Source organism: Oenanthe melanoleuca, chromosome 2 (genome assembly GCF_029582105.1).
Source record: "Oenanthe melanoleuca isolate GR-GAL-2019-014 chromosome 2, OMel1.0, whole genome shotgun sequence".
Lineage (NCBI taxonomy): Eukaryota > Metazoa > Chordata > Aves > Passeriformes > Muscicapidae > Oenanthe > Oenanthe melanoleuca.
In genome coordinates this window covers 95,933,853-95,954,586 of record NC_079335.1, presented here as the reverse complement: position 1 = coordinate 95,954,586, position 20,734 = coordinate 95,933,853, and the positions used below count along the sequence as shown (strand labels likewise).

General features: G+C 37.2%; 1 protein-coding gene across 4 annotated transcripts in view; it reads right to left on the bottom strand.

Moving 5' to 3' along the window:
* Positions 1 to 20,734, bottom strand: part of SUGCT (succinyl-CoA:glutarate-CoA transferase) — a 315,428-nt gene that overhangs the window by 291,234 nt on the left and 3,460 nt on the right. For all 4 annotated transcript variants that reach the window (XM_056483688.1, XM_056483689.1, XM_056483691.1 and 1 more), the window contains exons 2-6: positions 19,753 to 19,804; positions 19,583 to 19,656; positions 17,296 to 17,381; positions 16,466 to 16,516; positions 11,851 to 11,971 (exon numbers count right to left, since the gene is read on the bottom strand). In XM_056483688.1, coding sequence (XP_056339663.1) covers positions 11,851 to 11,971; positions 16,466 to 16,516; positions 17,296 to 17,381; positions 19,583 to 19,656; positions 19,753 to 19,804 — 384 coding nt within the window. The remainder of the gene's footprint in view (positions 1 to 11,850; positions 11,972 to 16,465; positions 16,517 to 17,295; positions 17,382 to 19,582; positions 19,657 to 19,752; positions 19,805 to 20,734) is intronic.

The following is a 20,734-nucleotide window of genomic DNA, read 5'->3' as shown; positions in this document are numbered from 1 at the left end:
ATACATCACACAAATTTTAAATCATAATCACCAACTTCTTTATGAGGCTATGGCTTTACAATATTTAACACTTGTGCTATATAAGTTAAAACTGTTCCAAATTCTTGTAGAAATTCATATTTAGAATTAAAACAGTCCTAAAAGCCTCAGTCCGTTTTCTCATAAATTGATGACCATGTCAGGTATCAGAGTAATTACACATGGCGTGCTTAGTAAACTCTTGGTGCTCCTGCTATGTGCCATAAAGGTGGTTCTTTACTGCACGAGGAACCAGTTACCAATCTGCACAAATATGCAGTTTTCATTGAGGATTACAAAGCAGCATATTGGTGCAGTGCAGAAAAGCACCAAAGTATTCAATATCCATAACATTTTTTATTTTGTATTCTGCATATATAGTTCTAATTACTTATATCTCTGAACACTGAGACAATTAACTTCTCCAACTGTCAGGTCTGAACACTTATTTTAATTACTATCTCCCAAAATTTTTTCTTGAGATCTTCTTTTCTTAACACATTCATTCTTTGAATTCCAAGTAGCATTTTGGCTAATTCTATGTATTAAGCGAAGTTTTTTGATGCTTTCACAAATGATCAGACTCTTCATTTCCTAACTGCTGAGTGAAATACTACAGAATGCTTTAGGAAGAGATGGTTAGATAGCCAACCACAGTACTTCTTTCTGATCACAGCAACATTTCTTTTAAGAAAAAAAACCTGATCTTCCAAACTACCTTTGATATACAAGGTTTTTTACTTACAGATTGTTCTTCTCTAAACTCTCTTCTCTCAATTCTGTGTATTTTTTCCACATAGTTTTTGAAATTGGTACCCAGAAGTAGGCTTTACCTTCCAATCTTATTGATGTAGAGGAGAGTAGAGAAACAGTCCTTTAGGCCATATTTAACTTTATATAATCCTTTATATATGGCACTAGTTCTTCATGTAATGGTGTCACCACTGACTCATGTTCAGCTTTGATCATTCCCCATTCTTACAACCAAGTCTTCTGAGAACTCTCTTCTAAACCAGTGTTCCCCATACTACATTAAAATTACTTGATTATTTTTGATTAAGCACAGTACATTGTATTTGTTCCACTCTTTAATTCTACCCTTCCTCTTTTATTTATATAAACAATTTTGTCAAGGTAATCTTTGATATCTTTAATCCTAATCCTGCTGTATAAATTTACTCCCTTCAGCTTTGTAGGCTTTCAGAGCTGCTTAGAGCTCTCAGGCCACTAAAACTGGACCTTTTTCATTGGGGCGTTCATCACATGGCTGTGCACTGGGCTATGTTGACACAGAGACTGTTAGGAAGAGTTCCAATTCCAGCCTTCAGTAAGAAAAATTGAGCAGAGGCCAGCCCTCCATGACTCTTCTGAGAGTCATCCAGACCCCCAGAAAATATTCTGAAGGACAGTATAAGTCTGTAAGGGAAGTGATGCCTTCTACCTGTAAATCAGCTCCAGTTTCTTCCTGTCTCTCAAAATCTAAACCCCACCAGCCCCCAGTAGAACATATCAGAATTTTGGACTCATACACATCATAATCCATCACCTATATTAAGGGAAAAAAAAAAACAACAACAAAACCAGCAACATCAATTCTGAAGCATTTTCTTCCATTAAGTCACAAAGTATCTATAGTGAGCTATGAGAGTTTCTGATCCCTCTTGAACCATTTATTTTTTGTACATCACATTTTCCTAGCTTTTCTATGAAAGCATTACTCAAAAGTGTCAAAAACTTTACTACAGTCAAAATATATAGTGCAAGTTTTATTACCCCTATATAGACAAGCAATTATACTGTCTTAAAAATAATTTGTGTATCTGCTAATTAACTTGTCAAAAAATGGTCTCAGACTATTTTATCTCTAGACCCTGATAAACTTCTCTTAACTGCCCACACAGATAGCTTCAAGTTATCAAAAAAATGGTAGATCAGCTCTTTAATCCATCCATCCATCTTCCAACTGCATAATGCAAAAACTAACAGAGAAGCCTAATTTTCTTGTCCAATGCTGGAAGGCTCTATTTTTATCAAATCATGCTCAGGTAGAAGCTTCATATTTTTCCCCTCTAAATGCTTTATTCAATCACTGTGAGCGCTTAAGTTCATACTTTGAGGCTTACAAACTTGTGATCTTTGTGTTTGCTTAAGAGATGTATAATGTTCAATGCATAATGTTCCAGACCTCCCTCCGTATTTTAAAACACATTAAGAACTACTGGAAACATGATACCAAATTTGTTCTGACAATGCCTCTTTTGCACATCAAACAATGCATTATTTTCCATTGATAGAAAACAATACATTTATTGAAAAATACTCACTGAACATCTTTTAATGACTACCGGTACCACAATGCTCAATATTCATTTTTGGACTTTCCACACTCCTTAACTAACACATTCTCAACATTTTTGCTGCTTTTAATATACTTAAAAAGTCAGTGATAACTGTAATTATCAGTTAATTCTCCTAATTTCCGATTCATTCTGCACATCATCCTGCTTGAATTGGTTATTTGACTCAACCACATATTTTGTGGTGCTGGGGTTTTAACCTTCCTTTTTGTTGCTTTTTTTTTTCTTTCCTTCAAATTGTTGTGCCTAGTTTTTTTGTTTGTTTGTTTGTTTTGTAATTACAAAAAAACCCCAAACACAAATAACTTAGCAATTTTGGGTCACAAATTTTAAAAGCTTTTTAACAGATTAATGCTCAAGACCATTCATATAGCTTCTATTATTTAGTTACAACTGTAACAATTGCCTGAGTCAGCTTCAGAATACCTGATTTTTTACTAGGTTGCTATTAGCAGATAATTTACACCATCAAGAAACTATTTTGCTTAATGATTTTTGTCAACTGAAACTGACTGAAGAATTTTTGGGCAGATAATCTACCTGTTTGTATCAGGTAACTATCCAGATTTAAGCCATATAGGAGCCACAAAAACATCAATAATCAGGGGAAGGAGAGGGCATGAAGACACACACACACAGAAAGCTATGTAATTGTATGGGCCGGAAACATTTGGTAAGCGGGAGTCTAAAAACTGTACCTAATCCAGGCAATTCCACATCTTACCACAGTTAGTTCACAAATTAGAGGATTTGAAGAACACTTTGGCTAGCCTTTTCCCAGCAAAACACATTGTGGTTGTCTTTTCTTTCCTGTTGTGAAAATACTAGAGATGAAGTAGGATATGCATCAAAACTATAACATTACATCTTCTCATGGAAAGCCATTATAAATTATCTGTACAAAACAAGATACTGGGAAGTACCAAAGACTTGTTCCCTTAAGTTATTACTAAACCTTATGTAAATGGGTTGAGTGAAGAACTATTTTCCTTCTCATAGGTTAACCAGAATTACTCAAGAGACACAGAGAACTTACTAACTGTTTTGAAATGTGCTCATTTAGGTATCTTTACAACTCCATGTACATTAAATAAAAGCTACATATACAATTCCAGTTTCAGACCCATAGAAATCTTAGGTGACCCACAACATTTCTAGAAAACTTCTGTTTCTCCTTCCACTTAATTTTTGCCTCTTTAACAACATCCTGTTTGCAAACAAATAAAAGTTTAATGTAGTCAAAGTGTATGTCAATTCAGAGGTAAGACTAAATTTTGTGGTGTAGAGAGTGCAAATCTTCAAGAAATATAAACTTACAGAAACACAAAGTTAACAAAAATATAATTTAAAAAAACTTATCTTCGTAGTTACTTTTGGTTGAAACTAAGTATATTTACATGGCAGATTTTCTACAGTTATCACTATGTTTAGTGGCAGATCCCAAAGAGCTATGATCATCAGCACAGGGTCCAGCTGGAGGTTGTCCCTAGTGGTGTCCCCCAGGGCTCAGTACTCGGCCCAGTATTGTTTAATTTGTTCATCAGTGACTCCATGAAGGGGCAGATGCCTCCTCAGCAAGATCAGTGGTGACACAAAGCTGGGAGGAGTGGCACATACCCTAGAGGGCTTCAAAATGGTCTTCAAAAGGGCTTTGAGAGAGATGGGAGAGAAGAACTGGAAGACTGAGAGATGGGCAGAAAGCAGTGCCTGAAATTCAACAAAGACAATTGCAGGGTCCTGTGCTGGGGAAGAAGAACCCCCTGCACCAGCACAGGCTGGGGACCAAACTGCTGGAAAGCAGCTCTGCAGAGAAGGACGTGAGTCCTGGTGGACAACAAGCTGTCCATGAGCCAGCAGTGAGCCTTTGTGGCCAAGGCAGCCAATGGTCTCCAGGTGCATTGGGAAGAGCATTGCCAGCAGGTGGAGGAGGTGATCCTGACCCTCTACTCAGCCCAGGTGAGGCACATCTGGAGTGCTGTGTCCAGTTCTGGGCTCCTCAGCAAAACAATGTCATGGCGCTCCTGGAGTGGGTCCATTGGAGATCAACAGAGAGGAATAAGGGTCTGGAACATCTCCCTCACAAGGACAGGCTGAGGCAGCTGGGTCTGTTGAGTCTTGGCAAGAGATAACTGAGAGGAGACCTCATTAATGTCTACAGATATCTATTGGGGGGTGTTGAGAGGATGGAGCCAGGCTCTCCTCAGTGATGGCAAGGAATAGGACAAGAGACAATGGGCAGAGACTGATGCAGTGGAAGATGCACCAAGTGACCAAGCACTGGAACAGATTGCCTGGAGAGGTTATTGTGTCTCCCTCACTGGAGATATTTAAGAGTCATCTGGACACAATCCTATGCCAGGTGCTCTAGGATGACCCTGCTTGAGCCAGCAGGTTGGGCCATGAGACGCACTTTCAACCTTACTCATTCTGTGATTCTGTAATCCTGTATTCAATTTCTTTCACACATAAATACACTAATAAGGCTTTACAGAAGTAAAATTTCCTTAAAAGGCAGAAAACAAAGTATCACATTTATATTCTAAGAAATAAAATTACTAAAAGAAATAAAATACTAAAAGAAGATTGTATAAGATTGTTTTTAATACCACCAGCAGCATACAAAGCAACTGGCATATGATATAAAGGATTACTTCCTAAAAAACAGGAGTAAAAAAAACCTGCACAAAAAGAAGAGTAATTGCAATTCATGTAGATTAGCAGAGCAAAGAGCTGGGGTAGAGAACCTGAGAGTAGTACCTTTCATCATTTATAAACAAACCATAAAATTTTTTTAAAACATATTACCTTTAGAGGCTTTAAGGAAAAAAAAAAAAAAAATAAAAAAAAAAAAAGCATTTTGGTTTGGGAACCATGTTGTCCTTTTAAACAGTGCCCCCTCCTGTTCAACAATAAACTGTGACTTTCCTAGTGAGGGCATCATGCAGACCATACAGAAATGGTCACTCGCTTGTGACCTGTATACGATTTTCTTTAACCATCCAAATTTCCAGAACTTAAACCAATCTCAACCACAGAGCTATCAAAATATATTATATTTAAAATAGTTCTAGCCAAGCAAAGCCAGCTGATGAGTGAGAGCAGGCAGTTTGGAGCTCAAGTGCACTCAAAGCAGCAGGAACATTGGGAAATGTCCCGGGTATCTTCAAAATCCTGTAGCACTCACTGCAAAGCTATATAGATTCAATCAGAGTTGTTTGGATAAGAAACTCAGTGTGCAAATCACAACTTCCAAAATGTCACAAAAGAGATAGTACCTGGCATACCTATGTCTAAACTCTTCACCTACATATGACTCTGGACTTATTGAAAAAAAAAATACATTATATTTCATTTTACTTCCACTGTATATAATTTTACTATTTGCAATTGTCCAAAATTCAGAGGCGCAACTCCACACAGAAATTATTCCTGTATTAAAGAAAAATGGGTCAATACTGTTTAAGTTATAAAGTAGCATATTTTTTGATTTCTAAGAAATATGTCTCCTAGATTTTATCTTCTGCTACAATATGTGACTATTCACCAGAAGTAATCACCTCCATATATGTTTTATTAACAAAAAGTATTTTATGCAATGGAGTTCAGTCTTGAATTTTAAGTTGCATAAGAATGAGAAGTTTGAATGCTTTCAAAATTCCTCACGGAACGTTTCAGCTGTTCTTAAAGACAAAACCAAAAAGGAAGCAGGTTTTTTGCTACATTAAAAAAACCCACAAATTACAGTTGCTTTCTTAAAACAAGAACTTCTGCTTTTTAAATGAAGACTTGGAAGAATGGGAGACTTTTTTTGTCATGTCTCTGCTTTTTTTTAGTGTTGTTATTTTTTGGCCATCAGAATTGATGAGAAAAGAAGGATAGAAGGAACATATAGTACAAGAACTGGGATTGATTAGACTTTGTGGTGATACCATAGCTTAGAGCAAGGAGGGCAAAGTAAATAATAAATGAAAAGCAAGCTGATAACATCTCTGTGATAATTTATGTACCAGAAAGAGAAATAATGAAATACATGCAAGTATTGCTATATTACAGATGGCACATGTGAACCAGTCCTGGCCACATGACCAGCGTGATATATTCTGAAGACAGCCCAGACTGATCTGGATCACATCAAGCAGTACATAACAATGATTCTTACGTAACAGGATTCACAAAAACAGTATCACAAGGAGTGCAGCCCTCCAGCATCTGAACCACTTCAAGGACCTGGCAAATACCCTAACCCATAATAGGCTAATGGCTACTATCACTGTAAACACAAGCACAAAATGCCAGCAGGTGCTGAACCAGCCAGTGCTGAGTACAAAGGGACAATCACTCTTTTTCATACAGGCCAAGATGCCACTGGCCTTCTTGGCTACCTGGGCACACTGCTGACTCAAGTTCAGCTGTTGTCAATCAGCATGCTCAGGTCCCTTTCTGCTGGACAGCTTTACAGCTGCTCTTCCCCCAGCCTGTAGTGCTGCAGGGGATTGTTAAACCTGGTACTTCACCTTGCTGAACCTCACACCATTGGCCTCAGCCCATGGATCCAGCCTGGCCAGAACCCTCTACAGAGATTTCTACCCTCCAGCAGGGTAGAAAATTTACTCCCTCCCAACCTGGTGCTGTCCTCAAACTTATTGTAGGTGCACCCAATCCCTGTGTCCACATCATCAACAGCTTTATTAAACAGGACTGGCACCAGTATTGAACTCTGGGGAACCCCATTTATAACTAGCCACAAACTGGATGTGGCACCATTCACCACCATGCTGTGGACAAAGCCATCCAGCCAGTTCTTCACCCAGCAAAGCGCGCTCCTGCTCCTGCCGTGGACTGCAGCTTCTCCAGGAGAATGCTGTGGGAGACAGTGTCAGGGGTTTTGCTGAAGTCCAGGTACACAACATCCATAGCCTTTCCTGCATCCACTGGTCATAAAAGGAGATCAGGTTGGTCAAACAGGACCTACCTTTCACAAACTGGCTGGCTAGGCCTGGCTAGGCCTGATCCACTGGCTATCCTGCATATACAATGTAATGTACTCAAGATAATCTGTTCCATAACTTCCCTGGGCACCAAGGTCAGGCTGACAGGCTGTAGTTCCCTGAATCCACCTCTTGGCCCTTCTTGTGGGTAGGTGTCACATTGATTAGCCTCTGTTGGTCTGGGGGGTCCCCAGTCAGCCAGAACTGATGATAAGTGATGGAGAGCAGCTTAGTGAGCTCTTCTGCCACCTCCCTCACTACCCCTGAGCAAATCCCATCTCGCTCCATGAACTTGTGAGTGTCTAACTGGCACGGCAGGTCACAAATTACTCCTGGATTACAAGGGTTCTATTCTGCTCCCCGTCTACCAGCTCAGGGAGCTGGTTGATAACCCACCTTTCTGTTGAAGACTGAGGCAAAAGTGGCATTAACTGCTCAGCCCTATCCTTGGTTGCAATATTCCTCTTTATATCCAATAGAGGTTAAAAAGTTTCCTTGGCCATTCTTCTGTTGTTAATGTAATTAAAAAATCACTTTCTATTATCTTTCACAGAGGTGGCCAAATTGAGTTCTAGAAGTGCTTTTGTCTTTCCTGCTATGTGAGCTAACAACACCCTTGTACTCTTCCTGAGTTGCCTGTCACTTCTTCCTAAGGTGATAAACTCCTTTTTTTTCCTTAAGTTCCAGCAAAAGCTCCTTATTCAGTCAGGTCAGTCTTCTTCCCTGACAGCTTGTCTTTTGGCACGCAGGGACAGACTGCTCCCATGCCTTTACAATTTCCCTCTTAAAGTATGTCCAGCCTTTCTGGACCCCTTTGCTTTTAAGGGCAGTTTCCCAAGGAACTCTCTGAACCACTGTCCTGAACAGGCCAAAGTCCACTCTCCTGAAATCCAAGGTACAGGTTTTGTTGACCCCTTCCTTACTTCACCAAGAATTGAATACCCTATTATGTCATAGTCACTGTGCCAAAGATGTCATCTGACCACCACGTTTCCCACCAGCCCTTCTCTGTTTGTAAAAAGCAGGTCTAGTAGAGCTCCGTCCTTGCTAAGCTCACTTAGTGCTGTGTCAGGAATTTGTCTTCCACATACTCAAGGAACCTCGTCCTCTCCACTGTGTTGTTTCCAGCAGACATCCCACAAAGTTAGTCTCTCACAAGAACAAGGGCTAGCAATTGTGAAACATCAGCCAGATGCTTATAGAATAGTTCACCCATCCCTTCATTCTGATTTGGTTGTCTATAATAGACTCCCATCAGGATGTCTGCCTTGTTGGCTTCCTCCTGAGCCTTACCCATAGGTACTGAATCTTGAGTTCTACACAGTTGAAACACTCCCTAAAGTACAGAATCACCCCATCACCTCTCCTTCCTTGCTTGTCCTTTCTGAAGTGCTTGTAGCCATGAATTGCAGCACTCCATTTACATCCCCCATCCCATTTCATTTCCCTGATGGCAGCTACATCACAGCTGTCCTGCTGCACGATGGCCTTCAGCTCCTCCTCTTTGTTACCCACACTGATGTAGATGCACTTTAGCTGGGCTATCAGTTTCACCCCTGACACAGGCTTATCTCTAGTGAGACTGGTCTTACCTGCTTCCCCCTTCAAACCAAGTTTAAAGCCCTCTCAACCACGCCTGCCAGCTCACAGGCCTAGAATCCTTTTTTAGACAGGCAAACCTCATTTACCTGCAGCCAGTCTAGTGCTGTATAAACTATCCCATGAGGAAAAAAGCCAAAATTGCACCAATGGCACCAGCCTCTAAGCCATGTGTTGATCAGGGTTCTCCTGTTTCTTTCAGCATTCTTCCCTGCTACTGAAGGGAAACACCACCTCTGCCCTTATCCTTTCAACCAGTCATCCCAATGCCCTGAAGCTTTTTTTGATTGTCCTAGAAGTTGTCACTGCTGACCTGGAAACCCAGATTAGGTAATAATCAAAGGGCTGAAACAGCTCAAGGAGTCTTCTGGCAATAGCTCTTTCTTGGGTCCCAAGGAGGCAGCAGATTTCCCTGTAGGGCCTGTGAGTATATGGGGCCCTCAGTTCCCCTCAGAAGGGAGTCACCTACAACAATCACCCATCCTTCTTTTTTTACATCTATAGTTGTAATGTGTCTGGTTGACTGAGTTCCCCCAGATAGACCTTCACTATCACTTGCCTGACCCTCGAGTCCCAGAGCCTCATACCTAGTCTCATCATTCTTCACAAAAAAAAAAAAAAAAAAAAGACAAAAGAGACCCTCAAAAACCCCCAAGCATATTTGAATGCAGCAAAGTCAACCACAGCACAAAATAGCTAGGAATTGTAATATCTAGAATCACATCAAAGAGATTTTAGAAATCAATCAGGAATTCTTCTTAAATCAGTTTTCTGCTCGATTGCGCCAAAAAACCCTTCCAGATGTGCATTTGGTCCTAGTCTGGTTGCTTCCTTTAATATGCTTAGATTGAGGCTTTGTTATTTCTTGTCTTAACTCAATGGATTTTTGAGCTGGTTTTTTTAAGGGCACTGGAGCTTAGACATTGCTTATCACCTGTTGAGTATCCAATATTTAAACAACCATAATTTAAGATTTCAAGTTATTTTATGGAAGTCTGACAAATATCACTTAGCTCTTCCTCCCAAACAGTTGCAACTTCATGTTGTCATAGTCTATGAATAAGGCTTATGTGTTTTGCATTGTAGAACGTAACTGTAAGTTATGCATTACACAAAGCTCTAAACAGCAAGATTACATGATTTTTGTCCAACTTGTCTTCCAAGCAGTGACCTAGAAGTATAGAGGTGCTGTTTGATCATACAGGTATATGCTTAGAAAGGCACAGGCTGACCTGGAGTTGAATTTGGCAAAAGACACAAAAGGCAACATGAAAGGATTCTGCAAGCAAATCAGCAGCAGAAGGAAGACTAGGGAAGATATGAAACTATGGCAAAATGAACAAAAGTCATGAAGATGGATTCATTTAATGCTATTTTGCCTCAGTATTTACCAAAAAAAAACCCTACAAAAAAGATGGCTCTCAAGAGTCCTGGGTCCCTGAGACTGGAGGAGAAGTCTGCAGCAAGGAAGAGTTACCCTCAGTTGAGGGAGCATACAAAACATATAAAAGTGTGCATCCTATGTAGCAAAGGACAACAATATTTTGTTGTGCACTGGGAGGAGTGTCAAGCAGGCCAAGGGGGTAGATCCTTCCCCTCTTCTCAGCACTGTTGAGGCCATGTCTGTAGTCCTGTGCCCAGCTCCGTGCTACCCAGTACAAGGCAGACATCGACTTACTGAGGCAAGCACAGAGTCACAAAGTTGATTAAGAGACTGGAGCATCCAGCACAAAATGAGAGGGTGTTGTACTTCACACAGATTATTTGGGTGTAATTTTAATTATTTTTCATCATTATGGGAAAAGCAACTAAACCAAAAAGGCAAAAAAAAAAAAGTAAAACCCACTTGACAAATTCTAGTTGTGAGATAATATACACAAGCAAATGTGAAATACATTGTAGTCACTAGCCACTGACCAACCTAAATAGGTATTTAAACAAAGATTCTCAGTAAGCCCTGAATATAATTGTCTTTCTGCTCTTGACATTTTCAGACATTTTCCCCAAAAATATGATAAATACATCACAAAAGACTAAAAAGCTATTTGGTTTCTATTAAATGACATCCATATCCATATGGACCCAAAAAGCCAAAGACATTTATTCTGCAGAAATTGAAGGGCAGAGAAGGTTTGTAACTAAGATTTTAAACCAGTCTTAAAATATCTGTAACTTCTGCTGTTATTTAATTGCATTTTAATATTAGAATTTTTATTTTAGTGTTTGATTAAGATTTTGGGGATGGTTTTTGTTGGAGTTTTTTAAAGCAGTTTTTCAGAGTTAAAATTATTTTTATATGAATATCAGGAACTGCATACATGTGTCTACTTCCTTTTCATTCTTCTCTGCTTTTATAAAGTACATATAACTCTTCTACTGTTTCAGTTACCAAGAAATAGACTATAAAAAAGTCATGTAAATCTTCCATGAACAGGTAACCACACAATTCTGAAGAGAGAGATACTTCAGGGCAGTAAAAAACACTCAGATTACCAGATTTAAAACACACAGTATATAAATTGATTCAGTAAAACTGGGAGAGGAAAAAAAAAAAAAAAAGAAAAAAAAGGAAAAAAAGCCAAACAAATTAAAACCCCCCATATCTCAGTTTTCTGCTAGTTTAAAGCAAAATCTAAGGAGGTCAGCCTATCCTGGCTCCTTGAAATCAATAGGAACATGTCAGGCTGGCATGGCAAGGACACTGAACAGTTACTAAGCTGTTGACATGGTTGCTTCCTCAAATGTTTTCTGTACCTGTTTCTGAATTGAACTCACTTAAACTCTCAATATATCTTGACTGACATCAAAGTAACATAACCACATGAGTTTTATAACACTTTGACTGAAATTAAGGAAATAATGAACACAAAGAAGTGAAAATAAAATACCTGTTATTGAACAGTACACTATGTGAGGAGCAATCTTTTTTATGTCTTCATAACCTAGACCCATTTCAGCCAGCTTCCCAGGGACAAAGTTTTCCACAAAAACATCAGATGCTGCCGCAAGCTTTAGAAAAAAAAAGGATGAATAAAATCTGTTAATTAGCTCCCAAAAGTCAAATATATTCTTACTTATCTTAATTTTAAAATCTTGCTGCTCAAAATGGCTCCAGTCTTCCTGATAAAAGAAAACTGACAAGCCTACACAGATAATTTTTTGCCTGTCAGACTCTTAATTTCTGCAAATTACATATTAGAGATACTGCATATCTAGAAAGAAGACTGTCAAAATCCTGAAGTGATTAGACAAAACTGTGATCAGTATCACATCAGTTTCCTAAGGCTTGACAATAGTTTACTGAACAATCTTCTCATACATTCTTTCTACCTCCTTTTTCTCAAGAAAAGTGAAATGACGTATCTCCATTATCCATGCTTTCTCCATAATAGAAATAATTTTTAAATTATTTTTAATTTTCAAATCATTGATTACAATTACCATAACAAGGCCATATATCCAACTTTCTATGTAGAAGTAAAGTAGGGACCCCAAAAACACTTAAAATTAAAAAACTAAAATTAAGATCTTAATAACATAAGTCACATTAAGTACAATAGTGCTGTCAAGCTCTGCAATATGACTTTTGTCATTGCTTTCTAATGAATCACCTAGTCCAAAAATTTATTAATTTAAGATTAACGGATTTATTAATTTAAGATTAACATATAACTGTGATTTGCTTTAAATTACATCCTCTCTCATAAAAATTATAAGCAGATGCACATATGCAAATTTCAGTAAGACTAACACAAGTTTACTCCTGAAGTATGAGCACTACATGCTAAAAGACAGATGTATGCCTTAAGGGACTTACAGGCTTTCTGCCTGGTAAATTGTGTGGGGTGGGTGTGAGTGCACAGGAATTTAAGAAATGTTCCCTGACAGGTACACATATTTGTGCACTCATTTTTAAGCACAACTGATATATTAATTGCTTAATGTTATTTGCAGACAATCAAGGAGTCACAGTCTCTGAAACTGCCATGTCACTGTCTAAGTAAATATGCAGTGTGTTAGACAAGCTTCTATAATCTAGTATCATCATAACAGAAATCACAATGCCTTTATGAAGGATCGAGTTAAGAAGGTTTTATTTTCTATTTAAATACATCACAGTTCATACACAAATACTTTTAAACTGTTAATGCTACAGCTGTCACCTAATTCATTCAAGAGATTAAATTGGTTACAACTTGTGTATTTCTTTCACTATGATTTTATAATCTATGAAAATTACAGTGATTGGATGGGCTAAAACAGTTGAAAGTTGTTTTCCATGTTATATTGGAAAACTACCATCTCCTACAAGCCACTGAGGAGGAAAGCATGACACACAGTATTGTAACATGAAAAGCACCATACTTCTGGGCTCGGCAACGTATATGGAATGACAAAAGTGCTAAGTGAGGATACAAGGACTTGGGCCCAATTTAGCAGGCTATATGGTCTCAGAGAAAGGAGTTTCCAAGACACAAGTGCTGTGCCAGCTCTGCATCTAAAGTTTTCATTGGAAATAGTTTTTAATGTACAAAGGTGGCAGGCTACATGTAGCACTGATGCTCACTGAACCAACAATTTTGCCATTGTGGATACACAAAACTGGATACACAGTCTGATCCAAACAAACTATATGTTCTTAAAACGCACAGAGATTTTCAGCCTCAATGGCGTTTTAAGCCCACTGTCAACTAAAATTCCATACTTCATGCCCTAAAATTCCTCTAAACATCACTTGTATTTTAACACCTACTAGCAGAGCAATACAACTTGGTCTGTGTAGTACTATCTATTCCAGAGAGGACACTGAGGCTCAACATCTATGCCTCAGGAAATAATAAACAGCACAGTTCATACCAAAACAGTCATTAAGTTGAATAACAAATAATGATGCTACTAACTTTATAAAGGAAACCATGCATACTTTTTCCACGTTTTGGTTGGTGCTTTTTTTTTGGTTTGTTGTTTGTTTGGGGATTTTTTTGTGTTTTGTTGTTTTGGTTTTTTACAAGAACTCTACAGAGGAGAATCTGCATCCATACACATATAAACAAATCCATATATGTGCAAGTACATATGTGAGAATTTTGTTTATCAAGTAAAAGAGCAATGCACAGTACACATTGACCTATCAGCTAAAAATAGTGGAGGAGAAGTGCCATTAGCTCCCAACCAATTAACGTCCCAAGTTCTTCATTAATAAAAAAAAATTAAAGTTCATTAGTTAATGCTAAATATTCACAGGAGAGAAGTATGCTTGAGGTTCTTAAAATAAGTTTCTGATGAGAAGTGATAAATAATGTTCTAAAGATTTACTACAAAAAGATATCAGAGCATGGGACTGGCACATATATAATTACTGAAATAAAAAAAAACAATTTTCATTCAGGAAGACAGATAAATATTTGGAAGGCGGTTAACAGTCAGCCAAAAACTCTGGAAGGGAAGAAAGGGCTACAAGTGTCATTGAATAAAGAAATAAAGAAGACATGAGAATAATTTTGTGGAAATCAAATAATCATGTGTGAAAGAATAGACTCTTGAAAATATATTTTGTAGTGTTGTGCCAAAGGATAAAAAGCAGCTCACTTCTTCAGCTCACTTGATACTACTGACTAATTATCAAGTCTGTACTCTACCCCTATTTGTAATATAATTCTAAATTGAGAATTGCCCTCTTTCACCCATGAAAAATATAAGTGGGAAATAAAATCTATTCTAACCAAGATACATTGCTTAAAAAATGTAAAAAATTATAATTTTATTACATTTCTTTGTAGCTTTTATGCTGGTGGCAGAACTCATATTTATGTATGAGTAAGCAGTGTCACAAACTTCAATTTATGCTTTTCACCAGCTACTTTAAAAACATGGGCACTACTTGTCATAGTAACAAATATGATGCTGAACAATGCCCAAGTCTACACACATCGGTCCTGATGATAGCAGGAGACAACTGAAAACTGTTATAAATACCTTCCCTTTACACACACTTTTTGACAAAACTGCAAACAGAAGTTCCATTTGAGATGAATAATGGAATATCAAGACCTCTGCACCAAATGCTTTCAAAATATATCACTCAAAATCAAGCAGAACGATGACCAAATTTACAAGTAGCGCGACAAGCAGAGCCTCATCAGTTCTCAATGTTGCTATATCACAGATAGGGATGGTATTGATTTAAGAACTGAAAGCTATAGTGGTTATTAAAGCAAAGTTTTAAAAGGACAGAAAATGTAAGAAATTACTTTGTCACAGGCAGTCTCCTCATTTTTACAGCTAGTGTAGTAAATATTTAACAGGTGATGCCATTTTTCCTCCACCTCATCTTGACTCATAGGCCCAGCTGCTTTAACTCTTCAAACACCTTCAGCCCACACACATATAATCAGTGGACACTTTGAGTTTTTCTTTCACCATTTTTAAAGGTCAAATAATAAATTAGTCTTTTCCACAAGAGTAAAAATTTTATAGCACTTAGTTAGAATTTGATTCGTTTATCTAGAAAAATGTTTGTATTATACCATGCAAAATTTTTCCAAATGAAAATTTCTGCTTCCACATTTTTTGATGATAAACATACAGCTCCTTAACAAATCAACAATAAATGGCTCTGTTCTGCAAAAGAAGGCACTGTAGAATCCTTATCTTATAATCTCCAATGATTTACACATGAAGTACCTTTACATAGCTAACAAATCAAAAGCATCAGAAAACTTAAACTATTTCCATTTTATGCAATATTCCCAACAAAAAATACAACCAGATAAATTCCAACTACTGTATGACTCAGAGTATCACTGTGAAAAAAAGGATTGGATCTGATGCTGAAACAAAGAGTTACAGAAGTCAGCTGCTACTACTGCAGGGCTTAAAACACAGCACATCTTGCATTTCTAAAAATAATAAATAAAGGGATTACAAAACACAAGTTTAACAAAATGTGAAATGTGACGCTTTTATTATTTTTAAATAGAGAAATGGATCACCTTAAAAGACCTTGAAGTCAAATACTGAAAAATCAACAAATACTAAGCTTCACCTACCGGACAATGTTATTTAGGCAGAGGTAAAGACACTGAAGTAATGAATACACTGTAGCATTCAAAAAACTGTTTACTGGAGCACAGCATCTCCGTTTAACGGCTTACTTGACTTACCTGATCAGTCCATCTTGAACCTTTCTAATGCAGTAGTAGGGCAAGATCAGTAGTAGTACAGCAGCAGTAACACGAAAGGACCAGGCTATTAGACCATTTCCTCATAAAGATTTTTATGACATTTTCATGTAAATTTAAATCTAAAGTCATTACAAGTTACACTGAACACTGAGTCCAAAAGCACAGAGTACAGAAGCTATATACTGTAATTTATAAAATTCACTGCATAAACAGATTTTTTAAATTATCAAATTAATACCTGAAATGCAAAGTTTAATCTTTATTACTTAGGATCACAACATTACAAAATAAAGACACTTCACATGCTATCAAAACCTACCTCTTTGATTAGCTTTACTCCTTTTGAATCCTTCATGTTGATGGCTATACTCTGGGAATTAAAAATAAATACAACAGTAATTTACGTGAAAAATTATGTGAAAGAGATTATCTGTCTATTCTCAACATAACCAAGAGTCAAATTTCACGCTATAGCTAATTTGGATAAATAAATTTTAACACATAGCCCACTTCCTCTTAAAAAAAAATAAATTCTCTCAGCAAAGCAAGCTGAACTATATCTCATTAATGAATCAGACAGGCACCAAAACCAGCCTGAAAGATGTGCAGCCTGTTCACTATATATTTACACAGGATCCACTACTACAAGTAGACAGGGGGATACCAGAAACATTTATTTTAACGGAAACAAGCCATTAAACAATTCAGATATGTTATGGAACTTCACATTAATCCCAAAGTTTCAAAAGCTAGATTTAGCCAACCTGTGGTATAATGGCAGCACTCTTCCTGCCAGCTGACACAGGTCAACTGAGCTGATGCACCTGAAAAAAAATGATCACTCAAATAAAATAGCCCTTGCTTTCAGCAGGCTTCATTTTCAGTTAAATAGCACCAGCAACTGAAGACCAGCAGGAGCACTCTTGCTTTTTCATTTTGCCTCAGCTGTCCACAGCACCCAACCAGAGATTTGCAACCTTTTTTGTTCTAAAAACTTAGGAGTTTTCTCCTGAAATTTATTCACCATAAAATTAGGTCAATGTCACGTATTGCTCCATTATATATGTTAAGAATCAAATGAAGAAGTGCTATATATACAGTTATAATTACAGAAACATAGAATCATATTCAGTTCCATATCCCATTTACCTTTTTATTTCTATTGACACTGAGAAAATAAACACTTTCTGTCCCAGCAAAAGGTGGGCCCCAGGCTCTTGTGTCATCACCAGCTCCTGGAAGAAATACCATCACATATTCACAGTTGCCCAATATCACACACGCAACAAATAAGAATTAAAAGCTTTCCTCCAACATCACATTTAAGTCACCTAAGCTTCATCTAGCAGGCAGGACAAATATTAGTTTAACATACATATTTTAGGATATTTATAACAAAAACCACCTAAAAGTGAATGTAATTAAGCAAAGTAGTCAAAGTTTTTACTAGTGTTTGGATTCTATTTAATCTTTGAAATACTAATACAGCCACACACCACTAGTGTATTTATGAGGTTTTTTGGTTGTTTTTCACTTGTGGGTTGGTATTTTGTTGGGTTTTTTTTGGGGGGAGGCAGGGGCAAAGGGGAATTAGATTTTTTTGGTAGTTTGTTGTTTGTTTCAATTTAAAGTACAGCTACAGTGCGATTTTTACAGTCAATCCTGAAGAATTTATTAGAGGTTCCTGCATGCACCAAGTCACACAGTTCATGTGGTCAGTAATCTATTCCTGAAACACTCCAGGCACAACATCAAGATACCACTGATAGACAACAACTGATTAAGTTGCATGCTGCACAACACCAACTAAAAGAAGCACTTGCTATAGCTGGTACAGGGCCCCACCTCCAGCTCTTCCAGAAATCCTGCCTTAAATGTGCTGTAGACACTGATACCACTGTATCATTTATGCTTAATTTCCAATTTTTAACCTTTTTAAACATCGTGAAGACGAGCAATCTATTTTAAGTAGAATTAAACTAAATTCAAATTCAGATACAATCACTGTCCCAAGTATTAGCAGGCATGTACATTCCTGTATCTATTTCAACATCTAGACTTCATCTACCTGTTGACTTCACAGAACTGAAAACTTTCCTTAGTGAGGCAGCACAGAAGACTGATACTGGCATAGATACAGAAATAAGCTGAAGAACCTTAGGTGTCATATTACATAGCCACTGTCACAATTCTGCTATACACTACAGTAACACAAAAGTCCACAGCCATTTAAGATCTAGAGTGGCAGAAGTTACGCAAACTGTAAATTGTTTATCAACATTTGTACTGCTTAATATCTCAAAAGAATATTTTGGTTCAAGCAGGATGCTTAGTGGGGGAGAGGCAATCTCTTCTCTCTGTGAGTACTTTAAGTGATTTAAAGCAAAACATTTCACTAATACTTTCCATGTAGAACACTAGTGAGGCTGCTGTTCTTTTTGGATTAATACTCCTGTGAAAATAGACATCCTCTCACATTCTGAAATGTTTGAAATTTAGAATTCTGATGCTGCCCTTCTCCTTCCATCACAAACAGTGCAATCCAAAAACATTACTTCATACTTAATTGCTGGCATTGCTCCATTCCTACTACCTAGATGTTTGGAATACCACCAGTGTCAGTCTAATTTGACATTTCAAAATTGATGTACCTTTGCCTGGCCACAAAAATGAAAACCTTTATAACAATGGTCAGTAAATAAAGATGACCTATAGATGGATGTGGCAAAACCTTTGTCAGACATTTAGTGTTTCATTAAATGTTCAAACATTCAATATTTCCCTATTAGAAATAAAGAGAATGTAGTATGTTTAGTATCTCAATTTATATTATAAATTATTATAAAGTGTTATGTTATGTTATGTTATGTTATGTTATGTTATGTTATGTTATGTTATGTTATGTTATGTTATAAAGTATAGGGAATGTAATATTGTTTAGTATCTCAATTTTCACCAAATAGTTTCAAAACTAGTAATACCAAAAGACAGAAACTTAAAATATGGAAACAAAGGAAAAAATACATTACATAGTTTGCAGCTGCTATGGCATAATTACACACCTCAACTGTGTAATGATGCATGAAACTTAGAGCCAAGTGAGGGGATTATTTCTAAAAAAGATCCAAATGCCATGCAATTTGCTATTCTTCTTATACAGGCCTACAAACTAAAAAGTGTAGTAATACCATACGAATGAAGCATTTTTACCATTACCCAGTCCTTAGCAACTCTTTGGATAAGAAGTGAATGTGCTGAGTGGAAGAAGAAAACCATTGTGTTAGGCTAAAAATACTCAACATTTAATTAGAAGATAATTACCCAATGTCCTTACTTTATACATACATCCATATATATGTGTGTATGTGTGTGTGTATATAGATGCACTTAATGTCCAGTTCTTATTATATTTAAAATAAACAAATAAAAATCTTACCTGGTCTTTCCACTTTGATAACTTCAGCCCCTAGATCTCCCAAATTCATTGTGGCAAATGGTCCTGCAAGAACCCTTAAATATGAGGAAAAAAATACTGTTTTCTTAGTTTTTCCAACCAGAATATTTGCACTTAGAAACACTGTTACAAATGACGGACAAAACACAAACCTTGTTAAATCAAGAATTTTCACACCATCCAATGGCTTTACATTACTGGGATCTGACAGAAAACAAAAAACAGTGACTTAGAACTTAAAAAAAAACAAACATATTGTTTTTATGACACTCATCGCCCTCTCTCATCTACCTCCCCTAATAAATAATAATAAAGCTTTCTGAAGCAGCTAGTTATTAGGTGCATACTACATTAGTAAAATCTTTCAAAGTTGGAAGACCTTATGTATGACATTTCAGAACCTATTCTAACTCCCTAGCAAGTATACAATAAAGCTACTTTAGTGATACTTTATACGTGCCTTCCACAAACACCCAAACAGCTTTTAAAGACTAATCTAAAAAAGATACAACAAAAGCATTTCACAAGCAACATCAGAATGACACAAGGTAAAAGTAAAGGTACCAGACCACTGGGAAGCATAGTAGAATTCACAAAGTATTTTGACCTGTGTAGACCTATCCATTTGCATCGCACACACAAAAAAAAGAATAGCCCCATTACAAAACTTAAGGGAGAATATACGAGCCAAGGAAATAGTCTTTCAATGGCAGCTGCATATGCAAGATAGTTATTAAGAAATCCCAATGCCTTCTTCCTTTTCTTCACCCTTTCCAATCTGACCAGGCCTAAGAAACAGCAGTAATGGCAATAAACATCACAGGCACAGCAAGTAACCTCACAGTTAGACCACAGGTTTGCCAACTATTTCCTTGGTTGCCCTGGGTTATCTTCTCCCTCAGTCTTTCATTGTAGGCTAGGGATGCAAACATTTCATCACCCTTGTGGAGTCATTCAGTTACTATTTGGAAGCTGGTCTCATACAACACACAAAACAAAAGCACCTGGCAAGGAAAACCACTAAAATGACACATACCAGCTTGTGGCAAGCATCTATATTTGGTGCTTGTCCTGGTAAGAGATAGATGTAAAACGTGTGGCGGGGGGTGAGAGGGTGATAATCAAACCAACTGC